This window comes from Epinephelus moara, chromosome 7 (assembly GCF_006386435.1).
Source record: "Epinephelus moara isolate mb chromosome 7, YSFRI_EMoa_1.0, whole genome shotgun sequence".
NCBI lineage: Eukaryota > Metazoa > Chordata > Actinopteri > Perciformes > Serranidae > Epinephelus > Epinephelus moara.
The window spans coordinates 15,277,897-15,305,047 of record NC_065512.1 but is presented as its reverse complement, the minus strand read 5'-3'; the positions used below and the strand labels follow the sequence as shown (position 1 = coordinate 15,305,047).

Sequence of the window (27,151 nt, the reverse complement as noted above, 5' to 3'; positions counted from 1 at the left end):
AACAAAGGAGGAGAAATTAATACTGAACCCACACAGACTATTGGGTCCGCCCTCTACTTCCTTTCATCCAGAGAAAGTAGGTACTTTCATTGTGCCGACATGTATACTTGGACGGATATTCTGTATCATAGCAACCAGTCACAACCAAAGCCTCTCAGCGGAGAAAACGCCTCATTGCCCCTCTGTATTCTACATTTTACAATAGACTGAGTATTTAATTTGTTTTAAAATTGTCACCTTTGTCATTTAAAGACAACAACATACCCAATAATAGCCTAACAATAAAGCAAGAAAGCACTAAAATCAGAATAAAAGAAGTGATTTGGGAAAAAAATGTGGCAATAATACCGCATATACGGCGCTACTGAGACACCCTTAATCACAGCCCTGGGGATACACTGTGGACGTAATACTCTGTGACTGACATCAGTGGTGAATGTGGTAAATCACTACATATGCATTGGATTAACATGAGGATTATGACCTTGTTGGAGTCATCGAGGAGTCTATCAACTGGAGCTACAGTATGTTTGGATCAATCTACTGAGGGTGAGGCCTGGTGGTACAAAACCTGTGCATACGTTTTTTTATATAAGTGACACAGAAATTTAAAACCCAAGCATTTACATTTCTCTTCACAAAACCAAGCAGGGTGTGACATCTACCCACAACTCACACACTGACTCAGTACATGGCACATAACAGATGATGCAACTGCCAGAGATGTGACTTTGTCAGACTGCAGGGGACGTGGCTGAAAGGGACAATTTACAGGGGAGCAACAGAGTAAAGAGAGGAGCACAACAAGAAAATAATTGGGAGACAACAGGGATATAAACAGAAGGATGAAGGGTTGCGTGGGGATAGTCTGGTCTCTGCTGTGTGGTAATGATGACGCACTCATCTATTGTGCTGTGATTCCTGCAGAGCGGAGCACATGTGCCACTCATATCATTAAAAAAAGCGCCCCTGTCCTCCGGCCAGCTCTACCCCCCACCTCTTGACTTTTCCTCTCTACATGTTAAGTCCTTCCCCTGACTGTCACCATGACCTCCTACAGTTTACCCACATCATCCTCTTCCTCTTCCCAGCATCTCAAACCCCCTCATTGTGTGTCTCGAATGGTTTTCCTCAACCGTTAAGTGGTCTGCGCTGCGGTTGCATTTGCTGGCTGCTCACTAAAAATGCAAGCAGCTTCTGAGGACTCCCCCATCCTCCCCCCATACAGTATCCCGCCCCCTTTGATTAGCCTAGAAACTGCTATCGGGCTAGCTGCAACACCAGATATATGGATCTAGAAACTGCTATCGGGCTAGCTGCAACACCAGATATATGGATTTCACATCGCCCCCTCCCCCACTGACATTACATAGTGCTTATGCAGATAACTGCTTGAGAGATTAAGCTCTCTGGAGAATACCCACATCTGGTGCCACTGCCCTCACTGCCACGCCCACATACACACAACACACACACACACACATATATAAACACAGACAAAGCTACAACCCCCCCCTTCTATGGCACAGCTGGTGATCAGCTGAGAGTCCTCCAAAGAGAGGCTGCGGCCTCTACAGCAGGGGAAGTGACAGATGCTCCACAGGGCACTTCAAGAGGGACTACTACGCTTATTTTAGCTAACAAAAGATTTGGTTCTCAAGAGGGAAACAACACATATTTAAAAGACAGCAGAGGTTGCCTTTGACTTTCTCGTTGTCATTTTGACAGCGCGGGCATGTTTAAAATAATAAATATACAGAATAAGGTTATAGATTATGCTTTTATTATAAGGTCATGGTGAGAAAAGATACACAGAGATACCGACCGTGCAAAGAAACTTCGGCTACTGACTTGCCGTGATATTTTGCAGTGGTACGTAGCGATATAACCTACCAATGAGATGGCTTAAGCCAGCTAGACCACAAGGTCATGCACGTGAGCTCAAAGACAGGACTGGACAATAGCTAATCATAATGCACAGGGGCCTGAATTGAAGTGACAGACTGCCTTCAGATTTTTCCATCATTGTTAGCATAATTCAGTCAATGACGGAAAATATTCGGTTAACACGACCTCTGAGAGAGACGTTACTCAGCTGTACAAGATGAAAAAGACGGCAAATGATGAGCACGAAGGGGTTTCATTGCGCTCATGTGTGCGTTAACGACAAATGGCCACTACAAACATGGTCTTTGCATTTCTTTCTTTGAAGACAACTGCTCCGACCAAATTTGGTGTGCGAACTTTACTTGTTTTGTACATGGTCCTAAATCCGATACATACCCAAAAACTGGACACTGTGAGAACTGTCATTCCACATTGTACTTCACTGTTCAGACACAGATCATTTACGATACAGTAACGGAGCAGTCTGTTCAAAATACAGAAGGCTGCTGTAGCTGTACCGCTGCTGCAGTCGCCATCCAATAAAGCCCGACTGCTAGATGCTTTGTGACGGGGACCGCTTGCCTACATGCTGTGACCGCAGTATTGGAATGTAGCCCTGAACATCCTTGGGTCTGGAGTAACTGTTCCTCTGTGAAACCCTTCACATCACAGCCCCACCACTCTTGACTCCTCTCCCAGCCACATCCACACCCCTCTGTCTCCACAGAACTACCAGTAATAGCTGCTGATAGAGCTAGTGGACCGAAAGCTCATTTGTGTGACAGCAGTTATCCCGAAAACAAACACCAATTGCTCTGAAGGACCATTTTCCCAAAAACGCTGCACACTCTTCCAAACAGAAGCACGTGGCTAATTATTATGCGGGGATGACATCATCGGACATTCCTGCTGTAGTGATCATTGGGGAGATGAAACTTGAACCAGTATGTCATTTTCTCTCCAAATGCCTGTGTTAGCTTTGTTTTAAATTGTTGTCCCAACGTGCATGTGTGTGACGTTACTGGTTGCATGTGAGGCGTTTCAGGACATAAATCTGTTAACACTGATGTAAGATATGGGTCACTTCAGACATGCAAGTGAACAGTCTACATAGAAGGATCAGATCTGGGGAAATAATCTGAATTGAGCATTAAGCCCTGCCATGTGAATAGTTGAAGTGTATGATAAAGTCAGTTCCTTCCACCATGTTTCAAGCATAGGCAGTATTTCTAAATTCAATTATACATGTCGGGGAAGAAGTGGAAACACTGAGAATTTCCCTAACTGACACTGATTCAATTTCACATTTAAAATGTTCTTTTGAAGAGCCTAAAAAGACAATAGATGGATATCATCATGGCAATGAGCAACTTTAGCAGGAACTTTAAACTTACGTCTTTGCAGGCTGCGATCTGGTTGATGTACTCTCCGTCTGTGAAGATTATGTTCTGCCCATCTGAATGTTGACCTGCAAAGAGAAGCAAAGTGACAGTGAATATTTTAATTTTAGCTTCTGTGGGGTGTTTTTTTAAACAAGTCAAAATAAAAAATAAAATAAAAAAGTATTTTATTGGCACCTGGCATGGTGACAGTCCCCTCATGCTCCAGAGTCTCAGGGTTGATCTTGATGGCAGACATCGAGTGGTTACTTGTGTCCCGATACAACAAGTACCCCTGAAGACACAAGACAAACACTGCTGCTGATCGACAATCTGTACGGACTATTTCTAACTGAAGCTTAGACTTTGACATATTGTTAATAGTAATAAAGATGATATTGTGATTAAATCTGTCATTATTAAACTGAAATGTACTCCCTGATTACAAATTACCAACATCACCAAAGTCTTATGGAGGTCAACTCTAAGTTTTAAACGTGACCTGAATTTTTTACATACTCCAAGTCTTATCAAGGCCACTTTTACTGAAAATGTATGCAAGGAGCATCTTGATGATAGCTCCTCTACGTACCTGAGCAAAGCCGAGCCATGATCTCTTCTCCTTCCGATTCCTGATACGAGACGTGGAGTTGTACACGTGGCCCTGTGAGGCATCGATTGAACACATGAGCAGAAAACCACAAACACAGACAAACCTTAATGTGTTGCTGGCAGATGGAAAATCAGCAGACAGCTACAAACGCTGGCATAATAATGCTGGCAGAAACACACACAAAAACTGTTTTATTTAACACCCATCAAAGTCATTAACCTCTTTAAAAGCAAGAGCATATTCTGTTTTAAGGCAGTGCTATGGCTGTTTAGTAGCATTCCCCTGTTTCTGGCGTTTCTGTTATTTAGTCTAGCCTCGTTGATATAAATGGATTGGACAAAAATAATAGAAACACCTGTCAGTATAAATACAGCTCAACAGCACCACAAACTACGTCATCCAAAATGTCCAGAAAGTTGTGTCCAAAACAGTTTCAACAAAACCAGAACATTACACCCTTCATAAAGGGGGGATTTATTGTAGGCCTGTTGTATTAAGCCCAATTTGCACAGGACTAGTATTACTTGGGGACCTTGGGTGTATCTGAAATTGCCTCCACCATGTCTGTGTTTTGTGTGGCACATTGACACAGGATATTTCCTGACATTGTCCCCACAGATATCACGTCAAGGTTTTAATTGTGCCGTCCATCACAGCCACAGACATTGGAAGCAATGGACAATGACAACACCCATGACTACGAGAAGTAGCCGTCTGTTTTCTAGTACTTTGAAAGTAATGGCCGGTGACAGGTGTTAATGTCAATTCTCCACGAAGAAAGATGCACAAAAGGCAGGTGCTGATTCGCACGGGACTAATATTATCATATGACCTCTGTGTTTGGCAAAATAGGGTAGGTAATCTGCAGTGGAAACTTATCTTGACAAACTACGAACATGGCAGATTTGCATGGACATACATCACAGACGACCTCTGCAATTATTATAAATTACTAGAGGTCTCCAGGTGATACTTGTTCTGTGCATATAGGACTTTAAACTGCATCTGTTTTTAGCTTGGTGTGCCTAATAAAGTGGCAACTCAGAGAGTATCCTTCAACCATTTTTTCACCAAAATTAGCATGTGTATGCAGGTTTTTCAAATGCAGGAAAACCAGGAAAAACAGGCTCCTTTCCAACTGCCAGTAGACCAGAGCTGTGTACACGGCTCAGGGGTACAAGAGTATGCCTTTCAGTTTTGCGTTTGTCTTTTTTTCTGGTGTATCAAGTTCCACATCAAAGACAGGCTGTAAATCCAGTTGGTAAACAGTAGAAAGCAACATGGAGGCCGGTGAAAATGTTATGTTGGTTACGTCTTTTTTCTATGTCTAAATTATTCAGTCTCTATCTTAAATTCCTTACAGACTAAATTGTAACGATGCTTGAGTACTGTTTGATGGACACTAAAGGTGTTTTGTGGCGGCTTGTCAATGAATTGTGCCGTCAAAGGGGTACGTTTCCATGGCTGCCACTCAAGCTGATCAGAGCTGGAGCTAAAGTATCTGTGACTACTGGGGGTAAATGATGATTATAACCTTTCCCATTAAATACAAAAGCCAGCTGTTCGCAGGTGTTAGTGGGATTTTTGTCCAGTGGGAAGGGAGCTATAGTTGCTATCCTGTGAAACCCATGTATCTTTAACAAGTAAACTTTTCCTGAGTCAAAAAATGCAGCCCTCCTTTTAGATTTGTGACACTGCATTTATTTAAATAATCCAGTTTAACTGTTAATTTATCTTAAGAATTAAGACAATTTTCTCAATTCATTAACCCACCTGAATCACCAAATCTGGAGATAAAGTATCTGATTATCACTTAACATTCGGCTTTGAATGTTACATACCCTGACAGTGCCACTGTATCCAGAGCCCACTTTGTAGAGTCCGTCCTTGCAGAGCAAGTACAGGAAGGAGCCATCAGTCTGTAGAAGACAGCGCTCATCCTCATCAATGGCCACCTCTTTCAGGACCCACTTGTTCATCAGGGCAGCGCGCTTGATGCCATTCCCGAACCAATCCTGGATTTGAATCTTTCCCACCAGGACAGCCTGTACACTCCTCTGTAGGGCATTCAGTATGGTGGGCACCTGGTGAGATTCAGGGAGACAAGGAGGGCGATGAAATATTGCAGGACTGCAAACATCTAATGTGACATAATGGGGTGTATTCAGTGAAGTACACTGCAACAGGTAGGAACTCGCCTCTGAGCTTCTTTGTTGCTACTGAGTCAAAGTCTCATATTAGTGACTGAGACTGTGGTTACTGTACCTGCATATCTGCGCTATTTTCAGTCCGCCTGAAAGCATTTTCACACACACATTTCTCACACCAGTCCCATGGCAGCTATGACACCACACCGCTGATCTCACACACATGCAAACAAACACACAGGCACGTCCAGCTCATAAGCCCACACTTCCCGCCAGCCTGCCTGCCATTGTGATGATTCACAGTCCAGTCCGTGCCTGAAAGATGAAGACCAGGAAAAAAAAAAATCACCCACATCTACATCTGTGGGGGAAAGATGTGTTAGGCTAAAAAGTCAAGCTGGTGAAGTGCAGTAATTTTATCTGGATGCAGGTAGAGGTGAAACTATTTTATGGTTAAACAGCTTGCCTACGAAATTAAATAAAGTGCTTTCTGTTTAGGTTACTCCCAAACTTTTGAAAGAGCAGTTTTGATATAAAGCAGATAAAAAAAAACAGAAAGAAAGAAACAGAGGGAGAACGAGCTACAGATCAAAGCCCACTGAAGAGCAGCTAATTGGCGTAAGAATGCAGGTAGGGTAACATAATCAAACAGGTGACTCAGAGCGCCTTGACATTTTCCAAAACTCAATTTGTGCAGTCCAGACGCTGCCCTGAGTCACTGCGCTCAGAGGAAATGTTAGGTGGAGCCAGAGTTTTCTTTCGGTTTCTGTTTCTCTGAAAAAGAAACCTAAGCCACCAAAGTGATCTGAAGCAATTCTACTGATCTGAAAAATTCAAGGGATAACAGAGATGTACATATTTCCTGGTGGAGGTGGTTTGGAAAATGCAATTGGGTATGTGAGAACAATACCATCCAGCTTGTGCTTCATCAAATACAAGCATCAAGAACACCTGGAATTTCTCATCTAACATAAAGATGTCTGTTTAGTGTAAGATATGGGGCCGGGGATATGGACAAAAATTCATATCTCGGTATTTTCAGGCTAAATGGTGACACACGATATATATCTCGGTATGCTCTACATGTTCAGATGCAAGTCAAAATCACATTTGAGATGTCACAAGCACTTTTATAAAAACAGACTGTGATCAAAATAAAATGCAAAGACGGGAATTTTGTTCCCTGTTTGAAAATATGCAGCTGCACAACATAGCAGGGCTGTAGGGTAACTTTTTGCACACAGCACTGGAGCTACATAGGTTTAAAGGTTTGCTGCACAGGACACAAACTATACCATGAGTATAAAGGTATGAAGTAGGTCTAAATCCATTGTAGTTTGGAACAATTAAATATCTTTGTGGGGGGAGTTTAAAGTCATTTTCCATGGCCTTTTAAATGAATCTAGTGCTGGAAAATGATTCAAATATTTTTATTTACCTGGTCTATTAATCGTATTTATGTACACAGCATGAACAAAGAAGCCAAGGGAGGGAAGGAGCGAAAGACACTTTGTCCACATCATTAACATCTTGTGTATGAAATGTCTGTGTTGTCGCCTGCATCCAGGCACTGTCTCCATGTCCCAAAACCGAAGACAACTAACAAGAAGACCAGCGATGCACTATGATCCACCTCACACACAAACTAGCAATCAAACGCTCTCCTGACACAATTAAACTGCTCTGTCTCCTGCACATGCTGCACAGGCGCTACTGCAATAATTTTATTCACCCCACAGACTGATTTAGCGTAGCAGGTGAAACATATAGACTGATCTCGCACTGTGGAGTAATTAACAGAGAGATTAAGCAGAGTAGCAGCTCTGTGTCTCTCTGAGTGTTGCTGAAGAACTTGTGAGTGAGTGGGGTGGAGCTGTGTGGAGAGTGAGAGAGAGGAGAGATGCACACTGACATGGCTCTTTGGAAGAGTGGCGTTATGTAACCCAACTTGACCCTATATCAACATAAACAGTGTTGTCTAAATCTATATCTTGCTTGAATATGTATCAGTATATCACACATGGTCGTTATATCGCCCAGCCCTTGGTAAGATAGTGATCTGAGCAGGTGATCAGTATAAAAACAACATGCTGTCATCTGACTGACAGTAGTTACTCGTGCCAGGAAGCCTAAAAAAATAACTGACTGAGATGCTAAAAAAGATGAAAAACACAGGCAATTCTGCAGTCACATTTACAAATGCAACGTAAATGAATTAAATTTGTTAATTACCTGTATCGTCTGGCAGGCATGGCTGCCGTTGTTGGTGAGGATGGCAGAGACGGCCTGCAGGATTTTGCCGGTGTCCCCCCAGGCCACCACCAGACTGAAGAGGCAGGCACAGGACAGAGCTGTGATGGCCTGTCCTGTCGGGTCGTTGGGTCCCGTGCTGCGGACCGTGGTCTCCAATAACAGCTGGAAAAGAGACTCTGAGGAAGCACACAAGAGGTGGGCAGGTTAGATATTTATAAAAAGAGACAAGTGGGAGTGCTGTGCGTAAAGCTGAAGAAAATACTAGCAGCAAATGCAGTGCAAGACAACACTGCAACTAGCTGCTCCTTCAAAATGATCTTTGACAATAAAACTGAACAGTTTAAGCTTCACAAGAAAGATCAGTTGCAAGGCCAGTGCTTTAGATTGCATTAGATTCTACACATGCACCGAGTAAACTCTCATGTGTCCGCATTTTCAGCCTTACCTAGCACATCAGGAGGCTCAGTCTGAAAGCCCTCAGGCTGTTGTCCCTGCAGCATGTCCAACAAGGCCTGCAGGCTGCGCAGGCACAGCGAGGGGTGAGAGAACCGAGTCTCTTTTATCAGCTCAAATACCCCACACAGGCCGATGCCAATGATCTGTACACAGAGAGAGAAAGGAGTATATGTCTATGAGCTAATGAACACCATGCTGCCGGACCACAGCCCAGGTCTATAAAGCTGTGATGCCACTTTATATAGCAAATTAAGATGAAACATACCAACATGTTGCATAGATGAAAAAACAATCACCACTTCCTGTCAGCTCTTTATTTTTACATTTAATTGCCTTGTTACTATTGATTATAGGAAATGTCTTTCTTTTCATTGTAAACGAAACCAAAATGATAAACAGAAGCTTGGAGCGGATGTTTTTCTTGTAACAGCACGGCCTCATGATCCTACAGTAGAACAACCTACATTTACCCGGGGGCTCGCAGTATGTACAATTACAACCGCTGACTTCAACATCCACTATTAACATTTTGTATAATGACAGACCCACTTGAGAGCGGGGAGAAGGGAGGCTGGCGAAGGAGTTTGGCCTAGAAAAGGATGCCGCTCGCTCTCAGTATGGCTTGTTAGTGAATCAAATTATGCTCCAATGTTCCCTCCTATCTCCCTGAAGAATTTGTTTTGTAACAGAGAATTGAGAGCTCAGCATCAGTGTATAAGTAATAAAAAAAACTTAAAGATACAGCCAGTTAGAAAAGATATATCAAGATAATAACGTACACCTAACTGAATAGATATAGATTAATTTATGTGATCTTTAAGCTTGTTAGATTTGTGTACATGACATAATAATATTTTGTCAAGGCAGGTGCTCATTCAGTGTTACTTATTTAAAGCACACACACACACACACACACACACACACACACACACACACAACAAAGGCTCTTAACATATGCTTTGAAATTAAAACTAAATCACCCGAACATATATCAACAGCAGCCTATTTAATTTGTCTGACACAGGATAAAATGCATACAGCCTTTCCTGTTACCCATAATGACGACTAAAAGTTAATCCAATCCATCCATGACATTCCAGTATTTACCTGCTAACAAATATAAACAGTGTGCGATCAACACGAGCTGAAATGACTGTTCAATTACTGTGCTGTCACACTGTAGGAAGGTTTGTCCTGTTTAGTGAGCCATTTAAAGCAGCAGGTCTTAAACACTGACTGCATGAGTGATAAAGAAAAGTGGGGCATAATTCAGGTAATTTGAAGCCACCTGTGGCCCAATACTAAACTATATTGTACAATTGTTCATGGTGCCCCTGCTGCATGACTTGGGTGACAAGCCACTGCCTACCATACAAGAGAAGACTAAAGTCTGACAAAAATGAAATATCAACTCATCCTTACTCGTTCGCAAAAACACATAACTCAAGACACACAAGATAAAAGGCGTTATATGTTGACAGTATTCTTGTGTTGTTATGTTCCCTTGATTCACTACCAGCCTCTGTTGGTTAGCTGCACTGTTTTAGTGAGAGCAGACCATAGAAATGAGAGGCAAACATTTCAAAAATTGATTTCTCACCAAAATAAGCGCTGGTTAATGGATCAGATACACGCCGAATATAACACTTCACTCTACAACTCCACTAGTTTCTCCTAATCTTCCTCTCCATGTCTACTCTCTGCTTGGTTATGACCTTATTCCAACAATGGAAATTTGTCTGCAACAGTGAAATTGCTTGAACAGTCCTTTGATGTAACATATGACTCCTCAGATTTGTTGCGGTGGTGCTGGGAAGCAGTTTCCTTTTAAAAAGAGAGCGAACAACAGCCTTCACTCTTTCATTATGTCACAGAACCTAAGTGGATCCTTTGACACGTTGCCTTTCAGAAGTTTGGGTGTTATAACTGTCTGGTCAGTATGGCCTTCTAGTCTCTTCTATTTTATGCAATCAAAGAGAACAGCAATAATAGCCGAGTGTACAGACAGGGACTTAGGGCATGCAGTAAGTTGAGGTGACTTTGCATTTTAGAGACACCCAACTTGAGTACAACTAATTGAGCGAATTAATTAAAACAGTGCAATATGCTTATAGACAGAGAACTAGAAAATTATTGCAGTTACAGATCAAACATAGAGATACAGAGTGCTGCAGAGATTAATCGTAAAACCCGGAAATTAGTTAGCATTTTAGCACTTCTGTTTCCCTCATCCTGAAGTCATCCTTTTGGGCTTTTTGGCCTTTATTTGATGGGACAGTGGTGGCATCGAGGGGCTGAGTGTGAGGGGATGACATGCAGCAAAGGGCAGCTGCAGCAAGGACATAGCCTTTGCACATGGGGCTCCCACTCGGCACCCTGATGGTTTATTTTTAACGTGTTTTTGGTTAAATGCATGAAATGCGGTCTGTGGTTAATACAAGCTTAAGGGATTTTCACATTTTGGTCTATGACATAAAATACATCATGGATTTTGAATGTTTTAGGTGTCTCAGAAAAGGCAGTTGCTAGCAAGAGGCTAAATGAAACTACAGAGCGTCAACCACCAAACATGGCTTTAAAGCCTTTGCTGTGGTGGTGATGTTAAGTGATGCACCAGTGGTGTAGTTTGTTTATAGCCTGACGTTAGCTTTTTACTTCTGCCGATTGCATTTATGCTTTAAAAATATAAGTGGTGTTCATTTGTGAAGATTATCTTGCTGAACAAAGAAACTTGTTTGCCACAGACCTTATTTTCTGCAATAATCCAAAATCCAGTGGAAAAAACCCATATGCATCTTAAATGAAAACTGACAGCCCTGATATGAAGTAAGAAAGATAAACTGGCAGTAGAAGAGGGAGAGAGAGTTGGGGAAACCAAGCAGACACTGCAATCCTCTTAGGACGGGGGGGGGGTTTCAAACCTCTGGTAAAGAGACTCTAATTATCACAACAATAAAAAGGATGAGCCCTGCAGACGAGCCCAGGGAGATAAAGCATTGTTATACCCCTACGATAAAGGGCATAGGTTGGCTCTCGCCTCGACGCCGAGCACTGCAGCCGCCACATTAGCAGCTAATACTGCCTCCTGCTCGTACCTTTGGCAGCTTCACGGCTGGCTCGCGGTACTCTTCCTCCTCCTCGCTGTCTGAGTCGCCGCTTTGCACCGAGCTCCTGGACGCCAGCACGAGGGAGGCCTCTCTCTGCTGCCAGTCCAGCACACAGTGCCGCACGTTGCAGTAGACATTGAATGCGGATGGGTTGCTGTGCAGCTTGATGTCCGGCACGCAGAGGGCTCCATCTAGACTCTCACCCTGTGGAAAAACAGAAGGTGAAGCAGGTCAGCAAGTATATTATTTGGTGTAATGGTAAACTATTCAGCACAACCTATAGTCGTTCACATACAGCAATGTCAATTCTGTATAACTGCGTCTAATTTTAAGAGTTACAGTCTGTTGTGTTTACACCTGTAGTGTAGTTTTCTTGTGCCAGTAAATATTTACCTCACGTTAAGCCTTAACGTTGTAGATACAATTCAAAAAGTATAAAAGAGACATTCTTTCAGCCAGTGTGTACGCTAATGTGTCTTGGGCCACACTGAAGGACCACCTACACAGCTGTCATCCTTGCTTATCTGACTACCCACTGGATAAGAAACTTTCTGTTGATGCAGTGACACAGACGCAGAGCTGAGGGACAATCCTTAGAGCTGCTCTCCTCCCAGCGAACAGTCAGTTTAACGCCTACCTAGTTAGCACGTGCTAACACAGCAGCAGCAGCTGTTAAACAGCCCCATCAACCTCACACCGCCACCACCACCGAAACAGCTCTACCTGTTAATAACCATTGGGTAATGTTAGCCGTGTGATAATAAAAGCTAGCCCTGTCACTGTGTGTGTGCAGCCGGGCCGACTCTCACAAACTTTTCACAGACTTCACACTCCAGCAGCAGTAGTCACTTGGCGGCACTTGCCTCATGATAAACAGAGAAAAGGGGACAGAGACTGCTAATCAGTCCGCTGCACACAGCCCTACAATTAAGATTCTAAATAGTAACGGCTGTAAGTGTGCATACAGCACAACAAACCTCTCGTAGGTTAAAAACAACAATACATTTGGTCTTTGCAAACAGGAAGGATTCATCTGTTTATTTGCATATAGAGTGGGGAAGCAAGATCTGATGGAGACACGTTCTACTGCCATGTGTGAACAGACAAACAGCTGTCCACTTGTGATCGGATCACCCATGACGCATGTTAATACCAGATGTGCACAGGTTCAAAGTGACACATCGCTGCATTGTGGTTCCTGTCTGTTCCATGCTTCGACCGCCTTATTTATACCATGAGTTGTAAACATTACATCACATGGAAAGGCAGTTAATTTGTTTATTTTGGGTTGTGTCTCTCAACTGTTTATGACTCATGCAGCTGCCTAAGAAGCAGTTTCAGTGTGCGTCCACAAATGACACACCAAAGCAAGTGGTACAATTAGTGGGGTAATTTCTCATCTGGCTTCACACGAAAAGTAACATCTGAAAATTCCTCAGAGGCATAGGTTCCTAAACCTAAGGGACTCTGGACAGATGTTAGCGTTCACAATTGACTTAACAAAGTTATATAACTACTAGGTTGGGGAGCGTAAAACCTCTGGTGAACACAGTTAGTCTTTGTACAATGTGTCGTGTCCTCGTGTCTCGTCAGTGACACATTTGTGGCGTGAAATGACTCCTCACTTTGCTTTGACCGCTTCAGGAGGCTCACTTTTGTACACACTGGGCTTGGCAAGTGTTTACCCATTTCAAGATCAGCTCAGCACAGCTTTTGCTGTTACAAAATGGCTTACCCAATGTTTTACATAACCAGTGCAGAAAAGAAATGAGCTGCCTTTAAGTTAAATTTAAGAGAAATCAAACTGTACCACAGCTTCAAAAGATGTTTACTACGACTGCAAAAAGCAATAAGATGCAAAAGAAACAGTTGATTTTTTCAGTTGACAAAAAGGTAGTCGAATGACAACTGATAAATCAGAATGGCAAGTTTTAGCTTATCTTTGGCAACCCAATCAGCAAAAAAAAAAAAAGTTGGCATTGTGTGTTTCTGCAAACCATGGATATGCTTCATTTGCACATTTTTATGTAGCGGATCGCTGCAGCTTTACATTTCAACAACATTGTGATTAATGTGTGGTTTAGGGACAACAACCACTTAGTTGTGGTCATGAAAACATCATCTTTTGGCTTAAAATCCCCAGTTTTGGGGCACAAACACGGTAGGAAAAGCAGTAAAAAAACAACTGCTTTTTGTGCCTATGAAGCTGCTGGAAACAGTAATGAGTCTTTAAATCACAAGCGGTTTTGCTGTTTGTTGATCTTAAACAGTAGTCTGCAGCTTGGCAGGCATATAATAGGTATGAAACGTGAAAACTTAACGTATTAATGGTTTGCAGAACTGTACAATGCCAACATTTTCTTCTGGTAACTGGGCTGAATTAGCAATTTACGCAGATTTCTGCACCTGTTAAAGAGTTTCTTCTTATCCAAGTTAAGGGACCACACAAAGAGGGTACTGCATTTTGCACAGATTGTAAACAAATGAGACAAATACCTTATTTTAGGATAATTCAATTTTGTGAGACAGTACTCTGTGGGTTCATCACTAAGAGCAACTCCTTGCACATTGTTTTCAAATTGTTTTTATATTGTAAAACATTCATTACAGCCACTTTAATGGTCATTAAGGGGATTTAGTTAGTGGTGTTGTTGTATTGTATTCCTTGATACTGGGAGATGTTTCCAATATTAAGTCTACCCTCATTGATACAAATGAGGTGGATAAGCCAAAAGGGAAGACTTAGGATAAAATCATTACAGCAAAGCTTAAGCACTTACATCCAAATCGTCATTATGATTAGAGAAACGACACTGCACACCGAAACTTCATAAAGTAACTAATTGATAAGCTTTCTCCATCCCACCAAGCGAAGCATTTTTAACTCCAGTCTTGAGGCAACCTCTAGAGAATCATAATGATCGATTGTGCCTCTCTTGCAGTGTTGTGCTTTTGGCATCCCAATCACAGAGGGTGATGTCATCTATTTGGGGAGAAAGGTCATTCATTCTCAGCTCAAACCAGTGGGGAGGATATTAGCTCCCCTCTCGTCTAACAGTACCGTCTACTGCTCTCCTGCCTCGCTGCTACAGGAGCAGTTGTGACCAAGTGACTGTGCAGCGTTCACAAAGGAGCACTTTGCCTGGAAAGAGCACTTCAACGATTTAAAACCTAGAGATGCTATAATAACCCAACCCCATAAAGCAAGACAGAGGAAATGGGTTTCTTGGGAGGTGACAGCAAAACAAAAGGATGGAGTATAGACCAAAACACTGCATTAAAGATGCTGTGCATTGGATATAGGAAGCTTAGCATTTCTGACCCATACAATCAAAGATAGTCCCCACAAAGATACTGGTGGTTGTCTTGTCTACTTCCTTTAAGCATGCAGTGTTTTGGCTGTCTCCATTGTTTGACAGCACTTCAAAGAACCTCATTAACCTCATATTCATGAGATCAAATATGATATTATTACATAACAGGAGACTCTGTTACATATTATAGGGGAGTAGTATTGTTAAAGGAGCAATAAGCAAGATTTAGTGGCATCTAGCAGTGAGGATTGCAGACTGCAACCAGCTGAAAGTTCTCCTGTGTGCCAAGCATGACGTCTGGGTTAGGATTCCTTCTTCCTTCCTTCCTTTTACTGGGAACTGACAGTCTCTTCCTCTCCAATACAAATGGGCCAGGTGTTTAAAATCAGTAAAAACACTGAATAAAGCAGTTTCACATTAAAAATCTGTGTCGTTTGGTTCGCCACAGATGGGCCACTAGCTTAGCACCTGCTAATGTGTGCTCACCTTTTTGCTCCGGTAACTCAAGATCCAGATGTTGAGGAGTGTTTTACCATGAGCCTAATGATCTGAACCAGGTGATTTAAACCAGTAAACACACTGAATAAATCAGTTTCACATTAAAAATTGGTGTTTTGTCAACGTTGCTCGGCTCATCGCGGAGGGGCTGCCAACTATAATGGCCAACGTCAAAATGCAAATGGCCCTACCTAGAGCAAGTGTTTGGTTTGTCTGCTCTGGGCTACTGTAGAAACATGGCAGTGCAAGATGGCCAACTCCATGGACAGGGACCGGCTGCCTACATAAACAGCTCATTGTGATGTAATCAAAACAAATTGATTCTTATTTTCAGGTGATTATACAATAAAGAAAATATACTGTATTCAATTTCTGCCAATATATCCCCCCCTAAATCCTACACTCTGGACCTTTAAAGCTGGTAAACACAAGTTAAAGACAACATCTGTGATCCACAACAAACAAACCCCTCTATCACTCACAATTACATTAAATGTGGTTGTGTTTCCTGCTATTACGTGGTTTTAAATTCACATTAATACAGGAATAACATGTCTTTATTTCAGCAAACAATTGTGTAAATTTACCATATTAATATGTCAGAAAAACATAAAGCAACAACAGTTTTGATCTGCAGATACAGACTTCTTGTCCTCATTTACAGGAAAGTTAAGTTAAGGCTGCTGTCATTTTAATAACTGTCATTTTTTAATAAGAAAATGCCTGTGATGTAGCTGGCGTACATCTGTATGTGTTTATAACAAGCCCCCAGGAGCAGCACTCAGATGTGAGGTACATTTGACACAGTGGCCACACTCTGTATGGCAGGATTATGTGACTCACTCTGCCCCAATAGGACTTTGTCCCATAAATAATCATCACAAAAGAGGCAGCTGTAAAATAATCTGATGTTCAGATCAATAGATTTTAAAAGTCTAGAAGTTATTGTTTCCATCATATAACAGGTCAATGAAAGATTGTAGATTGAGTGAACAATTCTGATATGTTGCACTATATCTGATAGGTTAGGCTACATCTTGTAAACAGAACACGAAGCTGCTGAAACACAGTCCTCACACTGCGACTGAAAATTGTATTTGACAGCTTTCACCAGAGCCGACAGTCCCCAATTTAAAACTCAACAAATCAACACAAACTGGTCATTGAAAGTGGCATCTTCAAGCTACGTCATAATGCGCACGAGCAGCAGCAGACACAACTATGAAAAAGCCCCGTGACCTGCTGATGTTTTGTGGTTTCTTCTCACTTTGTAACAGCACCAGCCCAAACATGCTGCTCATCTGGTGGGTTTCTTTTGTGTTTCTGTCTGCACTTCACTGATGATTTAATGGCCATCTAAAAGCTTTGGAGAAAGCTGGTATGGAGTCACTGACCGCACTTAGACAGCTACACATTACAGACTGCTGGCTTTATGGAAAAATAAGAAGAAAAGTGGATTCCTCCGAAGAATAGGCTCAAGCTGAGTGATTGTGAGTTTGCATCACCATATCAGCAGATTGGGAATATTCAAATCATTAAAGGCGTCCAATAATCAATCGTGGTGTTAAAGAGCAACCATGGCTGTGTTTATTTAGACTTAACCTTTGATTGCACAAAATCACCTCTAGTCCACATGTCTGTCCGTGCACATGGCTACTATGTTTGTGTGGATTTAGAAACAAAGCCAGTTTGGAAACGAGTTAAAAATAATTTTAATTATGCAGCAGACTAATATTTTTCATGCAGATGGTTTAAAGAGTACTGGAAGATTCCAGAAATACTTGCAGAACAAGGGTACATTGTGTGAAAGAACCTTCTGGGCTTTACAAACATTGCTGGATATTTATCTTTCAAGAAAACGGATGCTTCGCTCTGTGACTTAAGTGAAACGCTAATGCTAATACATGAGAGGCACAAAGTGGGGCTACCAGTTCTCATACTGAACAATGGCAAATAATTTAGATTACATAATCAATACTGTTAATATCTGTTGTTCTTTAGCAAGTATTTAAAAAGTGAGATGCTGTACAATTGTATACTACTTGACTGACCGACTTATTTTGCCATTTAACTTCCCCTAATAGACAACACCATTGTTCTTTGTCATACCCATCTCAGTTTACCCAGGTATAACTTTTGTGCACCACAGGTTACGAGTACATGATATTCAATTCGGTCTTACAAAATAAGATTATATGTAGCTACTCTGCAGTGGCAATAAAAGGAAATATTCAGTTTAATGCAGACAGTAGTGTGAGATATACAGTATCAATATCAACATCATATCGATATCATGATATGAGGCAAAATATCGTTTTAGATTTTGGATATCAGAATATTTTAAGTGATGTATTTTCCTGGTTTTAAAGGCTGCATTACAGTAAAGTGATGTAATCTTCCAAACATACCAGACTGTTCTAGTTGTATTATTTGGCTTTGCCCATTTAGTCATTATATCCATATTACTGACGATTATTTATCATTTATTTATGATGTAAATATTTTATGAATGCACAATATCATTACAGAGCAATACTGATCTCGAGATATCAGGTCAAAAATATTGTGACATGTGATTTTCTCCATATTGCCAAGCCCCAATATGCAGCGACTTTGCAGTAAAAATGAATAGCAATATTCAGTTTAAATGCAAGAAGTAGTGTGTCATATCTATAGTAGGGTAAAATGTAAGGATATGCAGATCATGTTGGTGGACGTGCATACGAGCACTTCCCTTCAACATCGGCATCTCCATTTTTAGCCATTTTATATATTCTAATTATGACCACAATATTTTTCTAACTGGTTATAGATGCCTAACCCTCCCAAGTACTAACATTATAGGACCAGCTCAAAAAAGTTTGCAGTTAATTTTTTGCAGGTACAACAATAAAGAGATATGTAACCCTTGAAATATTAAAATTACGCTGAAATTATATTGCCAGTGCAGTAAAGCTGCTTATGAATGTAATCTGCAGCAGAAACTGTTGGTTATCTTAAACTGTTTTGTATGTTAAAGACAGCATACTGTACCTTACACACATATTCATATAAAGAATTCATTTCTTTTAGATCAAATCAGTTATTTCCAATGAGGCAATAAAAACAGTATACACGGAGCAAACACACACACTTCCTCCTCCTGATTAAAAGGTTCTAATACATAAGTGTTAAGTGCATAGTAACAGCAAGTGCTATATGCTGGGCTCAACAGTAAGTAGTGGTAGGCAGTGGAGAATCCCCAAAATTCAAAGAGAGGCCCAGAATCAAGGATTCATGGTTTGATGTGAGGATGACCACAGCATGAATTTATAAACTACTTGGCATCTGTAGATCCACTTTATGAAGTATGTCATGTTCAGTTTGGTTTTGGAAATCAAACAGCACAGGTACCACTGCTGTCAGGTAGGTTTTAGATCAGATTATATAGTTAGTATATAGCTTTCTGATGTTACTCCACTGAATATATCATTTTGTACCATTAAGTAATTATTAAAATTACAGGTTTTGAAAAAGGCACATCACACATAGATCTGCCTGCACAAAAGCTGTTACATCACCCTCTTCATACGGATGATAAGCGTTTATGCACTGTCTTTTCTTTCCACTTTCATGTGTTCATAAGCACAGAGGCAGACAAAGGGTGAGAAGACACTCTTTCAAACCACACTCTTGTCTGACTACGCCGGTGTGAGAGGCGTGACAGAGCAAGAGTGAGCACAACACATACACAAATACAGCATGACTGCCTATGTAGCTACCCACGTTTTTTATGCCTGCCTGCTTGCCAGCCTTGTCCGTGCTCCGTCTCTACAGAGGATCCTCTGCTGTTCCAGGACATCAACTCACCAAACAAGTCAACCTGAAGAGAACTTGACTGACTAGCCCACTCTACGTTGAATTTCCAGTCTGAAATAGTCTTGGGGTGAAACATGACAAAGCACTAGACCCTCTGTCCTTCTCTGCTAGTTTCACATCAATCTATCTTGCCTGCCAAGTAGCTGGAAAAAAAATCAGTGTAATAGAATTAAATCCAAACACTGGCTAACAATATTACAGACCAACCACAGAGCAGGCTACTCTCTCTTTCTCAGAGAAAAATACCAAGGAAATGACAATGAGTCAATGTAATCTAAGTGGATTATATTCATTATTTAATGACTATATCAATTATTTTATGTCATCCATGCAAAGTCCACACCAGAAGCAAAAACCACAACCACATCCACTGGTACAGACCAGGTTCCCTCTCTGGACGAAGGAGATGGAGGCAGGCAACTGTTGCCGTGGAGATGTGGAACACATTAGGTCGCTCGGCAACAGGCCATCATGCACAAGCCAGAGCCACTCCCATGTGTTTCACATTCTGCCTATCCACCTCTCCGGCTACATGTGTGCATGGGGCTCTCTGGCACCTGACCAGACACGCCAATGACAATAACGTTTCTGCCAAACACCTTCCAGGTTTCAGGGAATTTAACCTTATCTTTAATCTTATCCTCAATCTGTTAATTTAATTCAGCAGAGCGTCAACCCAGCTGGAAAGACTTATCGGTGCGTACCTGAGGCTGTGACAGTTCCAAATTAAAACTGTCAGTCAAGTTGTTCTTATTATTATAAAGAGAAAATGCAAAATACTGCATGTAGATATTTAATTAAAAGGCTTTAAGTAGTGCTGATAATGTGAGGCAGGGCTATGTCCCACTTATAAATATTGCACCTATCTGTGATTTAATACGACAACAAGTAACACTGTGTGCTGTTAAACATTGTGTATTTATCGAGAGGCAGTTTTGTAATGGTTTAAAAACAGCCATTCAACAATGGACCCATGGCCTTACACGCCCTCTGAACATATCTCACCCATCCTTGAGATTTGGGACTGATCATGTCCTAAAACAACCCTTAAAATTATATCTTATCAAAGCACTAATTCTGTTTTGGGGTGACCCATTGTTTTTAAAGGATTCATATATATGAAATAAATATGATTTATAAAACATTTTGATCTGCTTTCATTCTGTTAACTTCTAAATTTGCCCTGAGCCAGAAAACATCCTTGTCCTAGACAATAATTCACAACTTCAAACAATTAAAAAATCTGTTAAAAGCCTTCAAAATCTAAATCTAACAGTACATACTGATAATATCGGTGTAAAAATGTACTGTCCAACAAGATGTGTCCCAGTTTTTAGTCAACTCCGATTTCTACAAAAACATAATTTAATCAGGCACTTCCTGGTTTCCAAAATGGCAGGAATGTTGCTAAGGTGCTGGTAAGCTTTCTGATCCTGACAAAACTAAGTAAGAATTATGGCATAAAATTGACTACTTTGATTAGCATTAAGAGAACTCTAGCAACCTTTAAAAATGAAATGGCTACTCGCTAGGACTTCTGTGAAATCAACAAATATATAACTTTTTGTCAGCTCTGTCAGATCTTACCTCTGACATCCATTATGTTTGCCATTTAAGCTTCTTCCCAAATGCAACACTTTCACTAAACAAACATTGTTAACCAAATTCAGTCCACTCACTGCCACTTCTTACACGTCAACACCTGCACTTTATTTCATGATTGTTATTGTGTTTATAAGTTGCATTTATTGTATGCACCACGGTGGAGTAGCACTCCTAATTTCGTAGAATTGTAAAGTGCAATGACAATGAAGGCATTCAATTCAATTCAAAAAATAATTTGCGAGGAGGTTGGCCCATTACAAGGTTAAACACTCAAGACTTTAATATTTTAAAATATATTTTCCAAGCCTTGTTGAAGAGTAAAAAAGGTTTTGTCCAAAGTCTCAAGACTGACAGATCTATAAAAAACATCCAAACATTAATACAGCAATACTGGCTTTATATAGAAGGACAAGTGTAATGACAGTTGTTCATTCCTTACCTTTGTTCTTGATTTAACTTTTGACTTGACCTTTTGTCGCCTTTTCAGTTTCTTCTTACTCAAAGCCTTCTTTCCCCTGAAAGCATATAGCGATATCTCAGTATTACGAAGTATATTGCATGCTTAGGTAACAGTTATACTCAAACACATAGCATCATATCACAAGCTTTATTACAGGAGAATAGGAAGTAAAGCTCCTTGTCATCACCACATCCTTCAAGCCAGAAAAAAATCATTCATGCTTTCATTTTAGAATAGCTGCTGAAACCTTGAATCCATTCCAAGTGTCTACAAGCATAACCTTGCTTTAACTTTCAGCCTACATCTTATGCAGCTGGCAGAGTTCATGTCCCTTTAAGTACAATATACCCTTCTTAACCATCAGACGCATGTAGCAGGTGTCACCAGATTCAGTGTTTCTCATCTTGACTAATGCTCAAAACAAGGAGAAGTTTGGTTTTGCAAAAACTCCCTTTTGGGTGCTTTTGAACTGTGAAATCTGTGTTTTGCATTAGCTTTTAATGATAATATTTCACTTATAAATCAGGCTGCCAGTGACAAGTGCCAGGGAGCAAAAATAGAACTACTACTAAAAAAAATAAAGGCAGTGCATGAATTATTAACCATTATTGCTCGCTACAAATACAGAAAAACAATGCTGCTGCTCCCAAATTGGCTGTTTTGAAAGGCTTGATATAATCATTCTGTGCACTTCTTGTTTCACAAGATTTATCACTAGTACTGTAGGTGCACTGTCAGCAACTGAATATTGATTTCTAATACCCTGTCAAAGTAGCTTCAAATTCTTAAATCCTGTGTGCATGCAGGGACAAGCTGGGTTAGTTTTACTAATTAAAATACCAAACGTAAATCAGGCTGGCCATATCAGATAGACAAAAACGTCTATACAGTGGTAGGTAAACATCGACAAATCAATGGGAGATAAAACGAACTGGCACTTGCTTTAAGGGGCTTCCAAAACAGGTTGCATCTCTCTGAGGACAATCTGCATCTCATGTACAAGCAACATATCTCACTGTCACATAAACATTGAAAGACTGGCATCAGGACCTTTGAACTCAGGAGATGGTTATGAAAGGAGCACAATGTTAGACCCTTCAACAGTATATTAGCCCATGCTTAAAGTGGGGATTGTATATGGTGATGGGGGTTGAGAATAACAACTCAGATTGAGAGGGAGGATGCTGCAATGATCCAGCCACTCAGTCTACAACCTGACAGACTGACTGAATGACGTAACTGTATTACCCGCTTATGCCAGAAAAGCAAATGAGTTCATCCACCACCCCAACACATCCTCACCCATACATGTCTAACGTCTTTAGGCCATTTGGTGCATTGGAAGAATATGCTGCATTTATTATGTGTTCAAACTTATATCTTGTCATTATCAGCTCCAGGTGTTGTGATAAATACATCAATGGGGAAGGGCTGATGCTCCTCAACGTTAGTAAACGTTAGCTAGCTATCGGAACAGTGACGCCGTTGGGCCTACATACACACAGCTTACTATATTAAAATATTTAAAATGACTATGTGGTGTAAAATGTGGTGACAACGCAAGCAGTGGCTGTTTAAATGTGTTTAATTAGATATTAACGTAAAACACGGGCGGAAATGTTACGTTTGTTTACGTTTAGCTGGGTAACGGCTATTGCTGAAAACAAATTGCTGTTATGACAGTTAGCCTGCTAGCTTGTTTTGGCTACTAGCCGATGGTGTAGCTTTACGTGTCGTTATGGCTCAGGTGGGTGGTGATTTCAATTCCATGTGTGAATATTTAGCGATAACACAATGTCCAGAGCACCCAGGGGCGAGCTACTCTCGCAAGGGTGAACTAACATTAGCTTAGCTGGCTACTAAGCTAGGGAAGTCAACGCCAAAATGCTACCTAGCAAGCTGACCCCTGCATCAGGGTGCTCCCAAATTATGTAGCTCCTGGGGTAACGTTAATGTTTGAGGATAAAACAATGACTTGTGTGATAAATGTGAGGCTAGCTCAAGAGCTGTACATAACAATTAAATTAAGGTGTAAGTGATGTTAACTGACGTGCCGCTAAGCAAGGGTTAATGTTAGCATACGGTCGTTAGCATAGCTAGCCCCACAAATGACAGACCAGCCTCTGCGATATGTATATTTTTCACGTTAGGGCACTCACCTCCCTTGATTTATCCCTTGCTCCTTATCATTGATAGCGGTGGTATAAATCCGCCTGTATCTTTCGGCCAGAGCTCGCCCTGAGAGTAAAAGCTGGTACCGAGTCCGACAATCCGACTGGGCTCCGGGTGTCGGGCAGGAACCCATTCCCGAACCGATGGTGGAGAGCTCGGCTCCTGCTCCAGAAATGACCCTGACACCCAGCCCCATCGACGGCGATGAGGAGGGCAGAATCCCTCCACCGGCGGCCGCTGCCGCAGCAGCACACATCATCGTTTTGGAGAACAATGCATATATCACACAACAGATATCACAGCTAGATAGTAACTAGCCATCAGATGCGATCCATTTGTCACTGAATCCGCCGCATGTCACATTATGTGTCCGTCCCGAGGTGCAGAAATGCCACAATTACCATCCACGGTCCCCGGTTATTATAAGCGCAAATTGTAGCCAACCTGGTGGTGCAACTACAACGTACAGTCCTTCCGATCCCCGGCCACAGCGTCAACACGGTGCTCCCGAAAATATTTCTTCTCAAGCCATACCAGATTGTGTTTTAAAATAGCAGAAACCGCGCCGTTAATTTCCAAAAACCGCCTTGTCGTGTTTTATTCGTTCCTTGAATATTTCTTGACCCCAGAGAGGCAGCACCCTCAGTTGGGCTGCCATCTTAGCTCCATCATCCCTCCCCTCCCCGGCTGAGTGTTGCGTCGCTAGCATGCCGGGATATTTTCATACGACCATAACCGGGCGATGCTATCATTGATTTATTTCAACATTTACCTCCCTCTGTTATACATCCTCTAATGCATACTTAATTTTTTACAACAAACATCCACAATCAAGTGAAATATAACGTCATTGATAGATCTATTTTGCACTGTGTGCACAGTTGGACTGTGGACATTTAATTTGCAGAGGTCCATCCAGGGCCCCTCCCAGTTTGATCTAAAATTGGCTCACTGAAATACTTTTAAAAGAGATCAAATGCTTTGTTGTGCGCAAAAAAAACATACTGACACACTCCAGCCTGGCCTTTAAAAGCAGTGTTGCATACTGTTAAGACTGCTAAGGCCTCACTGCTCATCATTTCTTCCCTGCCACTGTCATTTACAACCCATTTACTACTGTTCCATAAATAGCAGCTGGAACAATGTTCAGAGTTAGTACTGTACTTCCCTCTCCAGTGGCCACTAACTGTGAAATGTTGCCATTTTGTCTCCAGCATGCCTTCTTAAACAAGTCATTAGTTGCCATAAGGATCGCAGCCATATTTTATTTGAATATTAGTGGTACAGTGGTCCTTGTCACCGAGCAGGCCCATGCTGAGGCCTACACAGCTCTGTCTACCTACAGCTCAGTGGCTCACACTTAGTTATAATGAAATTGCATGGGGATACAGAGGTGCTTCAGTAATGCAATATGCTCATCATAACGATAGTAACACTTGCGTTTCACCTTTTGACAGGGGCGACACAAGGTGGAATAGGAGCGCTGCAGGGGGAGACACTGTGTGGAGTAAAATCAGTCTAAATGAAAGTCCGAAACACGCTGCCATGCAAAGATGGACACAGAGAACAGGTGAGGGCTGTGCATGACACTTAAACAGGTAAGCCTGAGTGCATGTGTGATCCATATTCTTCATATAGCCTGTGCTTACAGTCTTTAAATAATGTTGTCCACACTGTAATTTTATTATATTGTGACATGAGGCTGAATACCATCTTAGTCGATAGTGTTGTCTTTTCCTGGTTTTAAAGGCTGCATTACAGTAAAGTGATGTCATTTTCTAAACTTACCAGACTGTTCAAGCTGTTCTGTGAGACGTCCAGAGTTCAAATCCCAGACGAGCCCCCAATTAGTTACGGCCTGGCTCTGAAACCATAACAAATGAAAGAAGCACACGCAGGAATTAAACTATAGCAGAGGAATTTTATTTATCAAAAGTTAAAGTTTAACAAATGCAACAATTTTGAAGCCAACAAACGATACTGGCTGAAAAACGTACTGCCAGATAAAGTAGAATAATGCAAAAAGGAGCCATAGAGCCAAGCAAAAGAACTTCAAAGTAACATGACATGGTGCCAGAGAGAAGAATCTAACAAAGAAGACCAGGATGAGGTGGGTTTATAGGAACCTGGAGACAGTGGCCAGCTGCCTCCAATACTAAAAACACAAAATACAACACACAGCAACAACACAACAGACACCAAACCTTGCGGGTGCCCTCGGGCCATAACACCACTTAGTCATTACATCCACAGTACTGATGATTATTTACCAGAAATCTTATTGTGTAAATATTTTGTGGAAGCACCAATAGTCAACCCTGCAATACTGCTGCAATATCGACATCAAAGCGCCTGGTCAAAAGCATCAAAATAGAGTATGTTTATTCAAATCAGGATCAAATCAGGTTTATTTATATAGCACATTTAAAAACAACGACAGCTGACCAAAGTGCTGTACAAAATAAAAGAACTACACCCACTGCAACAGTACTCCTTGATGGCAGTGTCCCCCCCAGCTGAAAAGGGCGCCATGCCACACCACAAAAACTGTTCAGGAATGGCCTGAGGAACGTGACAAAAAGCTTAAGGTGTGGACCTGGCCTCCAAATCTCCTGCACCCCAATCTGATTGAGCATCTTGGGAAGTGCTGATACCCCACCTCACAACTGACAGGCTTCAAATGATCCGAAGCCAGCACCCTTGTGCCAGACACCTCAGAACACCTTCCAGAAGTCATGTGTCCATGCCTTGACATGTCAGAGACAAGTCTGATCCAGAAAAGCCCCACCATGGATTAGGGGTACCTCTGAGGTACCAGCACGTCCCATGGATGCTCACTCAGATTTGGATCTGGGGAATTAGGAGGCCAGGTTGATACCTTTAGCTTTTTGTGTCGTTCCTTGGGCCATTCTTGAGCAGTTTCTGCAGTGTAACATGGTGCATTTTCCTGCTGGGGGGCCACTGACATCGGGGAGTTCTGCAGCCATGAGGAGAGCGACGTGATCTGTAGAGGTGTTCAGGTGGGTCAAGCGCATCATATGGCATCCTCGTGAATTTCTGGACCAAAAGTTCCCCAGGAGAACATTGCATTGTAACAAGATGATCAATATTACTCACTTCACCTGACAGTGGTTCTAATTTTTTGGCTGATCAGTGTATAGCAATATGAAATGTGCACAAATATAAAACAGACTAAAACCAGTAAGAAAAATTACATACGTTAAAAAGATTATGAAATACTAAAATATTGAAATCACTACAAGCAACCAAAGGCCACTGAAGACATGTACGTTATAAGATTTGTCTTAAAAGTGTCAATGCAGGATTGCAATTGAGAGTGGAAGGCTATTCCAAAGCTTTACAGCAGCTACAGCAAAGGCAAGATCTCTTAAAAATTAAAAT

At 41.5% G+C, this 27,151-nt stretch overlaps 1 protein-coding gene across 13 annotated transcripts in view; it reads right to left on the bottom strand.

The window, feature by feature from the left end:
* Positions 1–24,435, bottom strand: part of mycbp2 (MYC binding protein 2) — an 83,122-nt gene extending 58,687 nt beyond the window's left edge. For all 13 annotated transcript variants that reach the window (XM_050049103.1, XM_050049107.1, XM_050049109.1 and 10 more), the window contains exons 1-9: positions 23,737–24,435; positions 21,557–21,632; positions 11,831–12,046; positions 8,725–8,878; positions 8,259–8,455; positions 5,721–5,963; positions 3,859–3,930; positions 3,465–3,561; positions 3,282–3,355 (exon numbers count right to left, since the gene is read on the bottom strand). In XM_050049103.1, the coding sequence (XP_049905060.1) occupies positions 3,282–3,355; positions 3,465–3,561; positions 3,859–3,930; positions 5,721–5,963; positions 8,259–8,455; positions 8,725–8,878; positions 11,831–12,046; positions 21,557–21,632; positions 23,737–24,008 (1,401 nt within the window). In that variant the 5' untranslated portion in view covers positions 24,009–24,435. The remainder of the gene's footprint in view (positions 1–3,281; positions 3,356–3,464; positions 3,562–3,858; positions 3,931–5,720; positions 5,964–8,258; positions 8,456–8,724; positions 8,879–11,830; positions 12,047–21,556; positions 21,633–23,736) is intronic.
* Between the last annotated feature and the right edge of the window lie 2,716 nt (positions 24,436–27,151).